Raw genomic sequence first — 17,206 nt, forward strand, 5'->3', positions numbered from 1 at the left:
AATTAATAGGAGAAAAGTAAAAAATTCACCCGGTTTGTTGTAAGAATTTCAGTGCTTAATTTTAACAATTGAAATCACCTCAACGATTTTTATTATTGGCACTAGTTCACACATCTATTAGCTTGGCACGCGGTTGAGCTGATATTACCTCTACTACATACTTTGACGGGATAATTCTTTCCGACTTGGCACAAAATCTGTCTCGAAGTGACGTTTTTCTTTCTTCTTCTCTTTTCACCTACTTGTTTCAATAATTTTTTTAAAGTATTATTATTATTATTATTATTATTATATTTAAAAAAATTTTCATCACTATTTATCCACCATACAAAAAATATGCCTCCAAAAAACTACCAAGTCCGCCGTTTGAAGTCGATTTTGTTAAATTTATTTATTACTTCAATATTTTTTTTCTTCTTTTTATTTGTTTCAAATTTTCGACAGGTTATAATGATTAGTTTTAGAGACGAATACGTTTATAACATCCTATAAAAACTAAGTTATTATTACTTTATTATTATTTTCTTTCTTTTTATTATTATTATTCTTAGCTGATTGCCTTGCGTTACGTTTTAAAGGTTGGGAACTGATTCACGCTTTTCACAATTTTGTCTCCTTGCATATCTTAATTATTTTTCCATCTTTCTTTATTTTGTGTTCCCTTCTGCTTTTGGAACTCCTATTATTCTCGATGAAGGTGGTTTTAGTTCTCAGTACAATGTGCAGTTAGAATTAAGGCCCCTGCTCTAACAGATTGCTCTATGCCTCGACAAGAATTCTTGCTTCAATTCGACAAGATTTTTTTAAAAATTTTTCTGTTTCATATTATCCAAAAACCTAAACGATAGATTCGAAAAACGATTTTGTTTTTTCTTTTCTTTTATTTAGACCAATTGGGAAGAATACTTACGATTGAAATGACCATTCTACGTAAAACCTCGTGAGAGAAAAGCTTAAAAGAAAACTTTACGAATATAAAAATAAATCAACGATCGTTTCTAAATTCAAAATCAAGCTCGAGCAATACTGCGGAAGTTTCGAGTATTTACAATTTTTTTCCTTTATACATAGAGCAGATGCTTTCAGATTCGATCATGAGAAGCAGTCAGTGATTAGAAAGGGATATATAAACGGTTGTGTCTAATGTCTCAATGACTGGTGCACAATAAAATTCAATTCAACTGTCGAAAGAAAAATACGTCATTTGATAATAGTAATAATAATAAAAGTATTTAGCAATAAAACAACTGTAAGAGAATCTTGTTACTATCCGATAGCTGGCTATATAAATTAGACATAATTATACTTAGCGCGTAACTGTACATTTGCGTATGTACGATACAATAAGTATGCGAATCCCTAAAAGATTTGATTCAATCGAAATTGTTATACCCCTTAGATATAATAATACGTATGATAATGATAGTAACAATAATTATCATAATGATAATGATACTTGGTACAGTGAATAAATAGATGAGCGGTATTGGAGCAAGATATATACGTAATTTATACTATGTATAATCTATATATTAACTTTTTAATCTATTTAATAATAAAGTTATTTAGTATTTGTTCTCAGACATGTATCTGAAATTTATTTTATACAATATATATGTATATCATATACCATTGTTTCTGTGCAATTGCATCAACTGTAAAATTTTGGTTTGAAACAAACGAAACAGAAAAAAAAAAAAAAATTACTTTTCTCAATCAAAAAGACGTCGAAATATTTTCTAATATTCAAAAATTTTTACAGTCAAGTAAATATACAAAGACTTTTCACTGATCGTGAATTGGTCGCCCTTTAGCCACTTCACAATAGTCGTATCTGTTTTTGTTTTTCTTTTCCCCTCTTCTTTTATAATCCCCGGTGAATCGTACCTTGTAATAATATTAATTGCCTAGGTGAAATGTTGGAATCATTTTTTGTTTTTTTTTTTTTTTTTTTTACCATCAGTATCTTACTGATATTGATACGAACTCATATCGCTTGGGTTTCTTCTTCTTTCTCATTTTCTATCTTCAATTACGTTTAAATTCAATCTTTACACTAATATACACTCAACGTCGTAGCCGCACTGGTATTTTTTATCAGTCTATTCATTTTGTTCGGTACATATAATGCCACTCGCCGCCAATGCGTCTACGTTCGTAAATATCGGTAATATAGTGTATGTTGTTGAAAAAACAAGAAAAAAAGAAAAAAAGAAAAATAAAAATAGAAAAAGCAACAATACAACAAAAAAAAAAAACAATTTGATTACCTTACATTTCCTGTTCAAATATTGTTCAAATATTTTTCTTTTTCTTTTCTTCTGATTATTTTACAATTTACTTTATTATTAATTACTTAAATTTTTTACTTTTTTTTTTATTTCTTACTCGTCGTTCTAAAAAAATTGCCCTTAACTACTATTACTATATATTTCAAAATCTAATCACAGCAATATTTATTGTTGATACACAATCATACCGCGTCTTCTCTCACTAATTTTTCATCTAAGTATACTATAATTAATCATTAATTTAATTATTCAATGAGTCAATCAATATTGATAACGTCAAGTCGTCGAGGGGCCGAAGCAAGACAGTTTGGATGTTTGTAAATTGAATGTAAGACCGACAAAGTATTCTAGGGATAATTACGCCGCGTGAAATTTACTAGAACACCTTGAAGATTGACGATATTTTTATAATCGATCGACGAATTAATTCTCCTCCCAGGCAGCAAGATATGACGAAAAGTTTTAAAAATACAGGAGACAGATGGAGAAAATTCTACTGTCACGAATAGAAATTAAATATCAACAAGGAAGCATCGGAGTGGTGGAGGAATTTTGGCACGCGTTGGAAGTGTTCGTAACTCGAAGATACAATGGATTTTCAATTTGAATTCAGATAATAACGCGAGATGATTTAGTTGTAGCATTCGCAGATATCCAAAGATTTTTCATACGGGAAAATTTATTGCTCTTCTTTTCATTTTTCAAGAGTCAGAATGATAAGTATTCTCGATCGTTGGCACAGAATAACTTTCTTCCTTCTGTGCAATAGCTCGCATAAAAGGCAGATACAATTGTTCTTCTCAACAATGAATTACAATGTGATTGAAATTATTGTTTTTTTTTTTTTTGGTTTTCTCTCTCCACACGTTAACGTTAAAATCAGACTATGCCACAATCGCAATCAATCTGCCTGAGATGCTGCGTTAAAGTGTATCTCGCAAAATACTGATATTGGATAGAGAGAGAGAGAGAGAGAGAGAGCGGGAAAATAACGCCTCGTATTTCGAACTTAGGCTTTAAATTCGCACTTTTATCTCGCTACTATATTTCTTTTTTTTTTCTTTGTTTTTCTTTTTTTTTTTTGTTTTCATTTATCCTAATTTTTAATTGTATAATAAATATATATTACTATTCATACTTTACATAATAATAGAATAATGATAATAATAATTTTTTTGTTTGGTTTTTCCTTTCAATTTGTCGTCACTTTTTTTTTTTTTTTTTATTCACGTCTTATTCTTCTTCTTCCTCCTCGTCTTCTTCGTATTCACAACTGAATTTTGCCTCGAAAATGACTTAACGTTTCAATAAGAAAGTAATTTGAAAAAATCAAATCATTTAATGATTCTTTTTTCTTTCACGTATAACATATATTATATGTACGTATAATTGTAGTCGTTAACATCATATGCATATACGAGTAAATATTTGGTTCACAAGTCTATTATAGTTTTTTGTTTTGTTTGTTTGTTTGTTTGTTTGTTTTTTTTTCTTTCTTTTTTTTTTTTTTTTTACCTTTTGCTAAAGTCAATCGTATAATTAACGCCGGCTCATTGAATTCGCATCATCATTCGCAAGGTAAAACACGTATTGTAGCAGTAAAATGATATCATTTTATCCAAGTCAGACAGTCGTATATACATAAGGTCTTCATCATCGAGTGTCCTTGAACACTGCATAACAAGTATAAAATAACACCGTATAATAATAATATTAATTAATAATAGTAACTAATAACTATCAACAATAATAATTTCGAATTGTGTTTGCATGCAAAAGCTACGCAACTACAATTTTTATATAAATATGACGTATTTTGAGTACTTTGTACTCGTTGTCAGTTCCACAATTCGCAGGCTCGACGGCTCGTCGTAATTGAATTGTAAAAAATATTGCCAAGGTAAACTGTTTATTGTTGTGAATTTACGAGTGTTGCTAGAAGATTGAAATTCGATCGTAAACTTCTAATCAATCCGCGAAAGTTCTTCGGCGTGTCTAGCGCTTTTTTACAAGTGTCAGACAGGCTACGCAAGAAGAAAACTGATTTCAAATGTACTTAGTGCTCAAAATTTAACTCAAGTCATACTTTGATGCTTTTGTTAGCACAATTTTCAGTACATTTGACTTGTCACTTACAATCTGTCCCAAGTCCGAAGAACTCTATCTTCCTTGCCTTGGAACCCGATTCACAAGAGGGGAAAATAAATAAAAAAAAAAAAATAGACACGCCAAACTTGCTTGAACCCAGAGTAGGATCCTCGATTCTTATAAATTGATTGCAAGTCGGTCAGAAACAGATCCAATTACCGCGAGCAACGTTGAGCGTGTCCGTAGAATTTCGACTGTGCCACATTTGTCGATTAAAAAGAAGAAAAAAAAAAAAAGAAAAAAAAACAGTCTAACATCAACCAGTCTAGAAATACTCGCACGAATATCTTACTACTATCATTCTTCTCCTAATTATTATTTTCCTTCCTCCTCTTCGGCCTCTTCTCATTCACCATTCCTTAGTCCTCTTTTTAATTTAAATTTTTTTTTTTCATTATCTTTGTTTAAATATATAAAAATGAAAACTAACATATCTTTGGCTTGTTCCCTTTACCAATCGTCAGCAGCAGCTCGTGGGGCTGCAGCATCATGTCGCAATGCGTACTTTATACAAGTTATTACACTTCAACAAAGTGCTCCAACATGTTTCATATTTGTTTGCGCGTATTTAACCACGTAATAACGTCTCACGTTACGCGTAATAATTACTGCAAAAAGTTGGTTGGATGAACACAATTTTGGCTCAGCCCCAAACGCTTTGACAGCATTGTGTATATATGTGTCTCGCTATATACATATATATATATATATATATATATATATATATTTATTTATTTATGCATGTACATATATATATGTATATATATATATGTGTGTGTGTATGTATATCCTTTTTACTCTTTACTGTTTCTTTGTTTCATCTCCAACATTTGCTTCTTCTTCAAACTCTTTCCGTAGAGCCCGTCTTTAGTGAATCGAAGATTTAACGATGTGGTTCGGTGTTATGTAATGATACGCTGGGATCGCCATTCCTGCTGTCTCCATCGATATCCTGTAACACCATGGAAAAAAACGGTTGATCAATTCGCCCTGTTCTCATTTTCCTCTACAATATATACATATATATACACATACATATATATGTATATATTACATAAGCACTCTTATCGCTAATAATACGGACCCTTTCCGGCTCCCGAGAGACTTTCACGAAAAACATTTTTCTTGCAACATATGAAGATCATTCAACGATTCCTTCGCTTAAACTTTTTGTAAGAAACGTCAAGCGTAGAGTTTTACGGAAAATCTCTCAAGTTCGGGCTTGATCCACTTAATGCGTGCACCCGCGATAACATCTTTTTTTCCTCTCAAGTTATAAAACTCATGCGACATAAACATCGAAAGTATATTCCGAAGCTTTCAAGCGTTTCACAATTAAATATGCACGAGCTTCTTTCGTTAATCTCAATGGGAATATAATACACTTTTGATTGTTTACTGTTTTCGTGATTAAAATCGTATCAACAAGATCTTTTGTTTTTGCTTTTTGACAAAAATCGAAACTGGTAAAACACATCAGAATAGGTACAAGGAACCTGACGTTTGTACAGTCAAGTACAGTACAATCTGAATGAGAATCACCAATTTTTTATATCGATTATATCAATGAATTTCAAGTAATTAATAACTATATTTAACGAAATTCTCTTTGTTCTCTACACTGAGAAAAATTTCATTTGTTATTATGGTAACGAGAAAAATTCAGTAAAACAGGTATCGTTAAAAAAACTGTTTGAATATTGTTGAGTTCACGAAAAACGAGGTACGCGTAAACATTTTGCGCTATTGTCGATCCTTTTTTGGTAATTGCAACGCGAAATTAGTTTGTTCGGTATACTGGTAATTTTTTAGTTAAATAAGGCTTTAACATCAATTTATTGTTGAGCAAGCATTAAATTTTCGCAACAGTTACAAGAAAATGTAGTAACAATGATCGTAATGAGAAAGAAGATTAACAGATACAGACTTTCTGGTAACAGCTACAAAACTAATTTTCATTTTATACATAGAACTATATTTTTCGATCGTGGTAAAAAATGAACATAATTAAGGACTGAGCGGTAACCGGAACTAAAAAGTTCTCTCAGTGTAGTTTTTCTTTTCCATTATTCAAAACAGTTCGTCTCTACTGTCTTACTGAAGGGGTGACGATGTAACCATTAATTCTAGCATTCTTCAGTGAGGTAAAATAAAAAAAAAAAAAAAAAAATATATGTATATAGACGAATGACTCGACAGTATGTATGAAAATGTCAAGAAAATTTGTCTTTGCATTGTACATTGCACAGAAGAAACAAAGAACCGTAAAATTTGCAAACACATTGTTACATCAATGTTCGCCCGACGGAAAACGTGGTTTGAACAGTTCGATAATCGTATTTTACAAGATAAGGAATAAAAAATATTACTATAGATAAATTTAAGTAACGTTTAAAAACAAAAATTAAAATTCAATATACATTAGGTGTATAACAATATTAAAAATTTGGTAATAAAAACGTCGTTGAAATAAAAAAAAAAAATAAACAAAAATAAAAAAAAAAAATTTGAAACTGATAAATTTAAATTGAAAGATGTCGTACAAAGTTATGTTATACAAAAATATACAGGTAGGTACGTATGTAGATACATATGTAATGTATATAATATAAGTAATGTCTGTGTTGTCGCGTTACCAGCATAAAGATAACAATTTTCAATACAAATTCGATCAAAGACTGGTTTTTTTTTTTTTTTTTCGTTCGTTTTCTTTTCAAGTGGTTAAACAGGGGAAGTAGAATAAGAGGACTACAAAGGAGCGGATGGTGCTTACCGGTAGCGGGCAGGAGCCTGGGTCAAGTTGGTTGGATGGATACATCTTCGCTCTCTCTCGCTCTCTTTTTCTCTTTAGATCTCTCTGAACGAGTCTCCCCGCTCTTCGGCATGTACGTTTTACAATATATATATATATAAATATATGTACAGATATATTTATACATTTGTATATGTATGTATATACCTATATATATATACATACAGTCTTATCATCGAAATTATTAGCATCATTTTCGTCGAAGAAGAACCATCAAAGGAACAACAATTATATCAGAGTTAAAATTTTTCTGCGTACAACATTTTCACCTTTTTCTTTCTTTGATCTTCGAAGATCGCACACCCTCGCACAACTATCACAAAATAGAAAAAAAAAAAAAAAGAGAAATATCAATCGATTATTTAAATTATCATTACTATTGTTGTAGAAGTTCAAACGTTCTGTCGAACAATCATATTTAATAACGTGTAAGTAGCGAATAGAAGATCATCGATTCGAAATTGCAAGTTCTTCCATCAGATATGCAATTTTTATTTTTTTTTTCACCATGTCGTAATTAAGCAAAGTAACAAAGTAACAATACGTATTTACAAATTATTATATTTTTTTGTTTATTTTTTTTTTTTCTGTTTTCTTTTTGGGCGGATGGGGGTTTATCACAACTCGATGGAGTTATCGTCGGGAGATACATACAATGGACCTGTATGAACGTGGAAGGGGATACACAAATTATGAAATTGCAAAAGAACGGACGTGAAATATAATGTATTTCCATCAAATGAATTTTTGGAAAGAAAAGGAAAAGTATAACTATTACACGCATAGAGAGAAAGTAAACTAAATTCACTAAAGCGTTTCTAAGAACAATTTGAATCGTTAGGAATGAAAAACAGAGTCTATGTTATAATTTTCTCTTCTTCTTTTTTAGTAATAGCAAAATATATACCCTGGATCCGCGTATACAATACACGCATTTGCAAAGTCCATTCTTTTGCAGTTTCAGATTTGAAAGGAAGACAAAGGAATATGTTTGTATTAAATATGCCTAGCTTTATTCAACAAGGTGATACAGAATAGCCATGTTTTTTTTTTCCTTCAATTTTTCGTCTTTTCTTTTTTCTTCTTCTTTCTTTCGCTAAGCACACAATGTATAATAATAGCTTCAGCAATATGTGCGTGAAGAAATTCAACCACACATGCTTATATCTTCCTATGGTCCTGGCCTACAATAATGCGACGTATGAATACTCCCATATTTATTTTTCATTTTTTTTTCTTTCTTCTAAATTGATTATTACGTTACTAAGAAATGAAGTCAATGTTTTCATATAGTATCTGTTTATATGAAAAAAAAAAATAATAATAATAGATATTAATATATGTATAAAGAACACACAATCATATTTCGTCGGTAACGTTGCCGGACCAATTGTATGGTACATATTTGAAAGATTTTGAATTTTCTCGTGTTACGCCAGTATGAAAGTTGAATTACTTTCAGAATAACGCCCGCAAATCAATTATATTATACATAATTAACTGGTCTAGCAATTTGCAACTTCAGATTTGATTGGGATTTTTATTCAATTTACAATAATTATGATTATAATCGCGATTTGAAAAAATCAACTATCTTGATTATTAAAGGTATATCGATTCTCTCTCTCTCTCTCTCTCTCTTTTCTCTCTCTCTCTTTCTCTCTCTCTCTATAAAGATATCTCCCTCTCGTATTAACTTTCCACTCTCTCTCTTTCTTCCTTTTACTCTTATTAACACTACAGAATTGAGCACACGAATATTCGTATAGAAAGAAGACAGAAAGCTTCAATTGTCAACAGTAGGTATTTTTTTTTTTTTTTGTGTGTTCTATTTTTGCGTTTACTATTTCACTTTCAGATTTAGATTCAGCAGAAACAGAATAACAACAAAAGAGAAGAAATAACAAAAGAAGCAGTTCTTTTCGGGCTAGGAATTGATACGTTGAATGATCGAAAGTATTACAAAATGTCAATCTACGTTTATTCAATCGAGACGATTTTCAATATGATATGAATTCGAATTTTCTTGTTTTTTCAAGAATTACAAAAATATTAGAAATATTGACATTAGATACATGAACGCTGATATATTGTACAGAGGAAGAGACCGCTGATAAAAAAAAAAAAGACCATTTACTTCATACGTTGCTTGACATGACATGATTGTTGTTTTGAGTGATTAATTTATTGTATCAATGATGCAGTGCGTATCTCTCTCTCTCTCTCTCTCCCTCTCCCTCTCCCTCTCCCTCTCTCTCTCTCTCTCTCTCTCTCTCCCTCTCTCTCTCTCTGTCTCTCTCTTTCTCCCTCTCGATCTCTCTCTGTGTGTGTGTTTGCGTGTGTGAGTATGAAGATAGGTAGATACAATGCTTTACGAAACACAGTACAGTTGAATAGAGTATATGAGTAAATATAAAAATGATAATAATGATAATAATAATAATAATAATGATAATAATAATAATAGGAATAGGAATAATAATACGCTATTTATGTATGTATATATATAATGTATGCCTCTTGATGCGATACAGTTTAGATTATCCTTGATATATATATATATATCAAGGATAATCTAAACTGTATCGCATCAAGAGGCAACCAAGAAGAGTTTAGTGAATAATAAACTCTCAAAATTTATCACTACCATACTATATTCTCCATATTCCATATCGATTTTGCGATTCCACGCAAATCAACTCATTTGCTTTTCGAATTGGTTTCTTTATTCTTTTTCTTCTTCTTCCTAGTTACTTTTCAAAATCAAAACACAATCTGTGTGTACATATACATATAGTGATGTAAGTTACATGATAGCCGACACGGATACGTCTACAGAATTAACATTATTTTCTTTCTGCTATTTTTTTCAATCACACTTTCCTTCTCGTCATATACATATACATGAGTATAGTAAGAGACCAATGCTAATACCCAGAACCAAGCATTTTTGTTTTTACTTCGCTTTCATAGTATCACGGATTCGTGCGTAAAAAAAAAAAAATTGACAATAGGTATGCAATGCCTTTTTATGCCATATATACATATATAAATATTGTGTGATTAGTATGATTAATTATGATCAATATTTATATGATTAGTTTTTTTTTTTTTTTTCATCCTTCAAAGGCGTTGCAGAGATAAGTGATTACAACTTGATGATTGACAAATTGTGGAATGACACTTGCGATTGCAAAGTATCAGAACAATCTTGTGTTACGCTTGCGTGAAAGTTTCGCGACTTTCAATTTTTTCTTCTTCTTCCTTATTTAAAATTCTTTAGCAGCAATATTCATGATTCGCGATAATATCGCAGTGTATGGTGCTGACAAAATAATCGTCTGTGATTTGTATGTACGATAAACATGTACATGTACATGTACACATGTATATTTGTATATATACATACATATAAATATATATATATATATATATATAAATATTTATGTACGCTCAATTAACGAGGTTTATGTAAGTATCTTAAAAATGTAACATGTTTCAATGGTGCAGAAAAAAAGAATGAATTTTTGGAAAAAAAATCCGATTGTCCGAAAAATAAATTCAAATCAGAATATAATCATCATCATCAAAAAGAAAAGCAATGCACGAAACGATATTACTAGCAATAATGATGGGGGGAGAAAAAAAAGAAGTACGCACACACAGTGTCTCGCAGTACAAGTATAATGGTACTCGGATGAATAAAAACGCAAGGTTATATGAAAAATAATATTATGCTGCGAAACAAACGAAAAAAAGTCAGTAATAAAAAAGCAAACACAAAAATAGCATATATAAATACATAGGTTGTAAATTGAATAGAAAACGTTACACTCTCGACTGATTGGATTGAGAAAAAAAAAACTGATTATAGAAAAATTGAGAAATACATATTAGGGATATTGTTTAGATGAAATTTAGCGACAAGTGATTGTCAAAGAATGTGCGGTGATGTTATTGTTTTTCAATAACTCCGAGTCCATGATACGCTTCCTCTCTCTCTCGCTTCTTGTCTCTTTCGCTTTTCCTCTCTCGCTTTCTCTCTCTCTAGCTCTATCTCTCCGCCTCTTACATTCGCACAGAAATTGTAGACTGAGAAAAAGAAAAAAAAAAGGAAAAAAAAAAAAAGATCAGAAGAAAAATGGGAAAAGAAAGAACGGTACAATTAATTCAGTACGGATTGTACTTGGTGCGCTCTGATTTAAATTTCCCGCTGTCGGTGGGCCCGGGTGCACTGGGACTACGAAGTCTGGGTGTAAATGGCTTGTGTGAACGGTGCACACCGGTCGTTTGTACCGGAAGTGCGGTAGCGGCTGCACCTGCAGCTCCACCTAGCAATTCCGTTAGCCCGCCAAGAGCAGTGAGGCTAGATAGGGCGTTGAGAGCACCTGGCTTGCTAAGCAGCTGAGCCAGAGGAATGGCGCTGGCCAAAGGAGAGGCAGTGGTGGTAGTGGTAGAGGGGGAAGCACTGGCCCCGGATGCCCCGGGAGTGGTACCGCTGCCAGGGGTTTGGGTATTTTGGGCCTCTAAGTTAGCTTTCTGCAGTTCGACACTGGGAAAAGACACAAATGTAAGGTAGGAATGTAGTAATTGGTGAAAACTGGTATTCATGACGGGACGGTAAAGGTGTCAACTATTACTTGAGAGATGCGGCGACGTGATCGTTCGGACAACGCTCAAAAAACTACTTGAATGACAACGATGTTTCATCATCGGTGGATGCACCGATCGCGGAGAAGAAATATTATTACAAACAATATCAAATATGAAAAACTACTTGCAGGTAGATGCTTCGATTTGAGTTCTTATAATTGTATTTACTTTCGACTTTACTGAACTTGATCATCGTTTCTGCGATTCCGTGTTTTTATTTCGTTTTTCGTTTTTAATCGTCATTAATTGTTCGAATCGACAGTGAATATAACGTCGCCGTATCTCTCTGTACATAAATAGAAGGTCGAAACTATAAAGTATAAAAGACAAGAACAACAACAAAGCATGATGTGCACTCTGCCTGAAATATTATCTGAATAAAGAAGAGAAATTGATAGTGAATTATTATCGGTTGTGTACCGGCAGATGATGACGACAACGACAAAGACAACAAAGATACGAGGTATTGAAACATTTATATATACAACTAGGACATAAAGTGTGTTAGAATGAAATTTATGTAGTACACAAATGGCAATCGGGAAAATTGAAGTTAACAGTCAAAAAAATAAAAATAAAACAAACTCGAGAAAATTCAATTCGTTGTACCGACAGAGTGCAGGCCATGCAATGGGAGTGCAAGGATATGATTATGTAATAATAATATATAAGTTATAACAATAGAAATACGCTAGTGTTTTTTCCCTTTTTTTTTCTTTGTTTTTTGTTTTTTGTTTCGGGTGGGGGAAAAAGAAGTATTAACATAGTTAAATGCAGTAAATGTATGTAGGTGGCAATCTGGAATAAAATATAATGGATTATAATATATAAATGGAAGACGGAGATGAGCCTAACAGTCCTAATTTGTTCACAACTATGTGGCGTCAAAATGCTACACGAAACTTCATTCTGAAACTGTGTCAAATTGTTGTTACTTTTTGTATTAATTTACGTGCATCTTATCAACCTTCCATTACTTTACCCCCCCCCCCCTCCCCCCCACCCTCCACCTCCCCCTTCTTTAAGAACAAAAATTAACAAAGGCAGTAAATCAAATATTGACACTGTTCGTAAATCCTTTCCATAAAAATAACACCACGACTATGATAATAATAACGAGAATGGTAATAGGAATAGTAATGTGGCATAAATACAATAGAAAGTTATGTTTGATCACACGATATTGATTCTATAGAGTGAAAGTTATAAATGAATGTGAGTTAATGAATGCGACATGGAAAATAAGTCGGTTAAAGTGAATCTGTGTCATTAAATTCTTGCTAATCGGTAACGAAAACACTATATTGTATATTTCAATTGGGTAAATATAAATCGAGGTGAGTTTTCCCGTGTACAAATAATTGACAAAAAGATATTGAAAGCAACAGTCGAATTAGGAGAAACATGAAATGGCTGAATAGCTAAGTGATTCTCAAAGTCGAACATGCATGGAAAGTTGTGATAGAAAATATTAGAACCTCTACCAAATGACTAGATTCCCACAAAATTCATACCTTATCATTCCTATTACGTGTAAAAATTGATTATACAAGTGGAATAAATTTGTATATTATATGTACCAAAAGCCAAAGCATTAGAATGTACAGCCAGTAAGATAAAGTAAAATATGATTTGAAATGTTAAAAAAGCATAAGTAAACGACGTTGTCAAGTTACAAGGAATCAAGTTAAGGGAATCTCGTATTTCAAAATATCCATAGATAATCTAAGTGATGCGGGATTCGAATTTGTCTACCTATTGATTTTTTTTTTTTTGTTTTTTAACACATCTATCAGTTTCTTTTGACGTTTGTGAAAGACGGAAAGTAACGATCCCTCATTTTTCAAAACAATTTGTAGAAGAATAAAAATATGATAAAATAAATAAATAGAAACAAAAGAAAGTGGAATAAGACATATCAAAACCTATAAAAGGTAGGAGTATCTAACATTCGTCATAGGATGTTAAGTAGGATATATGTTGAATTGATAGAATAGAAGACGATTGTGTTTTTTTTTCCTTCCCAGACTTATTTTAAGGGACAGCCAGCAGCTATAGGGAACAGATATTATCGGAGTTAATTCTGGATTCTGCAGTTGAGTTAGGTTCAGTAGGTTTTCTCTAGGTTCTGGACCTGGAAGGCAGGACCTGGAAACAAAGGAATTAAACTATTCCTCTTCTTCCCTTGCGATGATAATGCGGTTTCCTGTCTTCTTTCGATAGCGTTGGTTCCTTCCCAAGTTGAAGATGAATTTATTTTCTTCTTCTCCTCCTCCTCCTCTTACCTAGTCTTAATAACTACACCTCCACCTCTTGTATTATTCTATTTTTCGATTACTCGAAAATAAAAGAAAGGAGAAATATGAACAAAAAGGAAAACAAAAGAAAGAGACAAAAACATATATCGCAACACACAATATTTTCCCCAAATATTGAATAATATATTTCCATACTACTAATTGCTGTTGTATGATGACATGTGTTTTTCATTTTCAAATAATCCAAACATCAGAAGAATATCACTTTCTTACCGATTCTCGTCTTTTGTATGAAAATGAATTTAATAAAAAAAAATAAAAATTGCAAGAAACAAAAACAAAAACAGAAAAATGCAAACAATTCGGTTGTTAACTATGAGCAAAAGTTTCAATTTTCGTCTAGCTGACTTGTGGTATGAGTCTAATGTACTCGAGTGAGAATTGAACCGTTAAATTGTTTTGTTTTTTTCTCACATGTCATCATGAGTGAATATTATTGAGGAACAGATCTAATAGGCAGCCCCCAGACAAACGAGGAGGAATGATGAGAGTGTGTGTAGTAAAAATAACTAATCACATAATTTATCTTTCTTTTAAATTTTGCACGTGTATGCATGCATGAATCGGCATATTTATTGCCGCAAGATCCTTAAAACCACTACACACATACATACATGAACAATAAATACAGTTGTTTGAATTATGAAATTTTCATTCGCCTGAAAACATGACGAGTCTAGAAGTGGAGCGTAAATCGGTTGCTTTGAGGGTAAAATTACTCATGACAGATAACTATGAATATCGTTTATATAACAGATTTACGAGTGTTCTACAGAAAATCTATCATAAATTGAGATCGCAAACAGTACTGGATAGCGCCAAGAATAAAAACAGAATGCACATGCTGTGACGGTCAAATTTCTATGAGTAAATCATTTCATTTTATTCAGCAAATATCCTTTCAAATGTCTGCAAATTAAAACTCCAAATCGCTAAAATTTACGCAGAAGCGTGGGAAAACTAATTCGTCGGATCAAAAGAAAAACTAGTAAAGATTTTTTGTAAAGAAATGTAAAAAAACGCTGATCCACTAGCAGAATTTGAAGAGAAATTGCAAGATTTATGACGATTAAGTTTTTAACCTAAACTTGCGTCACTGATCCCACAATGATTTTGTCATTATTGGATATACGTGAGAAGTTTCTATAAATTTACGAATATGGAGCGCTATCCAGTGCTGCGAGGCTCAAAACTCAGTGTTTGTATTTGAATGTTGACTAATGTGAAGAATCGAAGATGCTGTACTTACCTCATATTGATGAGATATTGTGCAAGAGCGACCGCGTCTGGATTTCCAGTGATAGTTATGGTGCGGTCAGTCGCTCCTCCTTCCCTCTCTTCGCAATTGCTAATGCGAATCATGGCCCCTGATATTTGACGAATTTCAGCTATCTTCGTGCCACCCTTGCCAATGATGCATCCGATCAGCTCGTTGGGAACGGTCATCTCATGCGTCTGGTTGTTAGCCGCTGGCTGTTGTCTATTGGTGTTGCTAGTTCGCAACTGACTTCCAGCGAGTGCTGCTAAAGCTATAATATATTAGTGAACAAGAATTAGAATAGATGTCTTGATTGCAGAGTACAGTCAAGGTCTATTTAATTTCAGTTCGAAATAATTCTGACAACAAGAACAACTTTTGGCTGACTGATAAATATCTCAAATAATATATCGTTTGCAAGGTAGTTCTTCAGACCCACGCTCTTTTTTGCTGGTTCTTTGGCAGCGACCCTAATATCTATTATATATACATATACTTAGAAATTTTCGAATGCACAGAAAAGTTACAAAGTACTCATTGATTAGATTCTGTATGTATAAGAACCCGTATGAAGATAATTTAACTGCCGTTTTCTTTCTCATTCGTTTGCCAACAAACATTGAAATTTTATTTGCATAAGATTGATCGGTTCAAGTTTCACATATTCGAAGATCAAACATTTCTCTGACGTTGAGTTTCGTGAAGAACCACCTTAATCGAAATTGTCTAAACTTTACTTACCAGCTGGATTTAGTCCGCCTGTGTTGGCAGGCGTGGCGAGACCTCCAAGACCTAGAGCTGCGAGACCAGCGAGAGGATTGCTCCCCAATTTGCCCATCTGTAACAACGATGAATACCAACTGCTCAACGCCTGCCATTTGATGCGGTAAAAAGTGTGTTGCGTATTTTATTTTCTTTCCAATTTTTTTTTTTCTAACGCCACGATTGTTTCGAGCGTCATTATTACGAGCGCAGGATACAAAACTCTTCTGCATTATTTGCTTAAATAATTTGAATGATTCAATTTTCCTTAAGTAAAACTAAATTAACGCGTCGAATGAATGATGAAACAATTTTATACTATGAAACCTGAATCTTTAATATCACTGTTGTTAATATACATATACATTGATACACCGATACTAGAAAATAACAACGTGTATTGTTTGTTCTTTTCGTTTTTCAATTCTGAAATCATTTCAAATATATGCATATATATGTAATTCTGCATTATACGTATATATATGTATATATCACTTCGTAACAACTCCTTATAGGTATATATGGCAATGTACAGCAATCAAACAAGTTTTGGTCTTCTGGCAATTAGTTGGATTGAAGGGACGTGGACGCAGGAAATCTGTGAACCTTTATGAACTAAAAGAAAAATGAAAACAATAAAAAGAATTTTATTCGGAGCAGCGTCTGATGTAAACTTAATAGAAAGTAGGCTTTCTTCTAATAGGTTTATCGATTGAAATTCAATAATTTTTTTACCACATGGTTGCACGTCAAATGTTCATTACCAATTTAATACATTCGTAAGGTACGGTGATTTATCCGCGAAGGTAGATAAAAGAAAAAAAAAAAAAAAAAAATCAAACAGAACAAAAATTAAGAACGAGGGCTGAAATAACGATATTTCATCTCGAAACAAACAGCAATATTGAATTGACTATTGAAACAGTGAAAAAAATCTGATTCGGTGGATTTGAAAGAAGTAGTT

At 32.4% G+C, this 17,206-nt stretch overlaps 1 protein-coding gene across 13 annotated transcripts in view; it reads right to left on the minus strand.

Moving 5' to 3' along the window:
• Positions 1 to 5,191: 5,191 nt before the first annotated feature.
• LOC124304066 (poly(rC)-binding protein 3) overlaps positions 5,192 to 17,206 on the minus strand; it is a 122,422-nt gene continuing 110,407 nt past the window's right edge. For 11 of the 13 annotated variants that reach the window (XM_046762021.1, XM_046762028.1, XM_046762017.1 and 8 more), the window contains 3 exons: positions 16,222 to 16,318; positions 15,472 to 15,751; positions 11,350 to 11,803 (listed from right to left, as the gene is read on the minus strand). In XM_046762021.1, the coding sequence (XP_046617977.1) occupies positions 11,422 to 11,803; positions 15,472 to 15,751; positions 16,222 to 16,318 (759 nt within the window). In that variant the 3' untranslated portion in view covers positions 11,350 to 11,421. Of the gene's footprint in view, positions 5,392 to 11,349; positions 11,804 to 15,471; positions 15,752 to 16,221; positions 16,319 to 17,206 lie in introns of those variants that run through there. The other 2 variants (XM_046762030.1, XM_046762026.1) reach the window with 2 other exon arrangements.

The sequence above is a fragment of the Neodiprion virginianus genome, chromosome 4 (genome assembly GCF_021901495.1).
Source record: "Neodiprion virginianus isolate iyNeoVirg1 chromosome 4, iyNeoVirg1.1, whole genome shotgun sequence".
NCBI classification, from domain to species: Eukaryota; Metazoa; Arthropoda; class Insecta; order Hymenoptera; family Diprionidae; genus Neodiprion; species Neodiprion virginianus.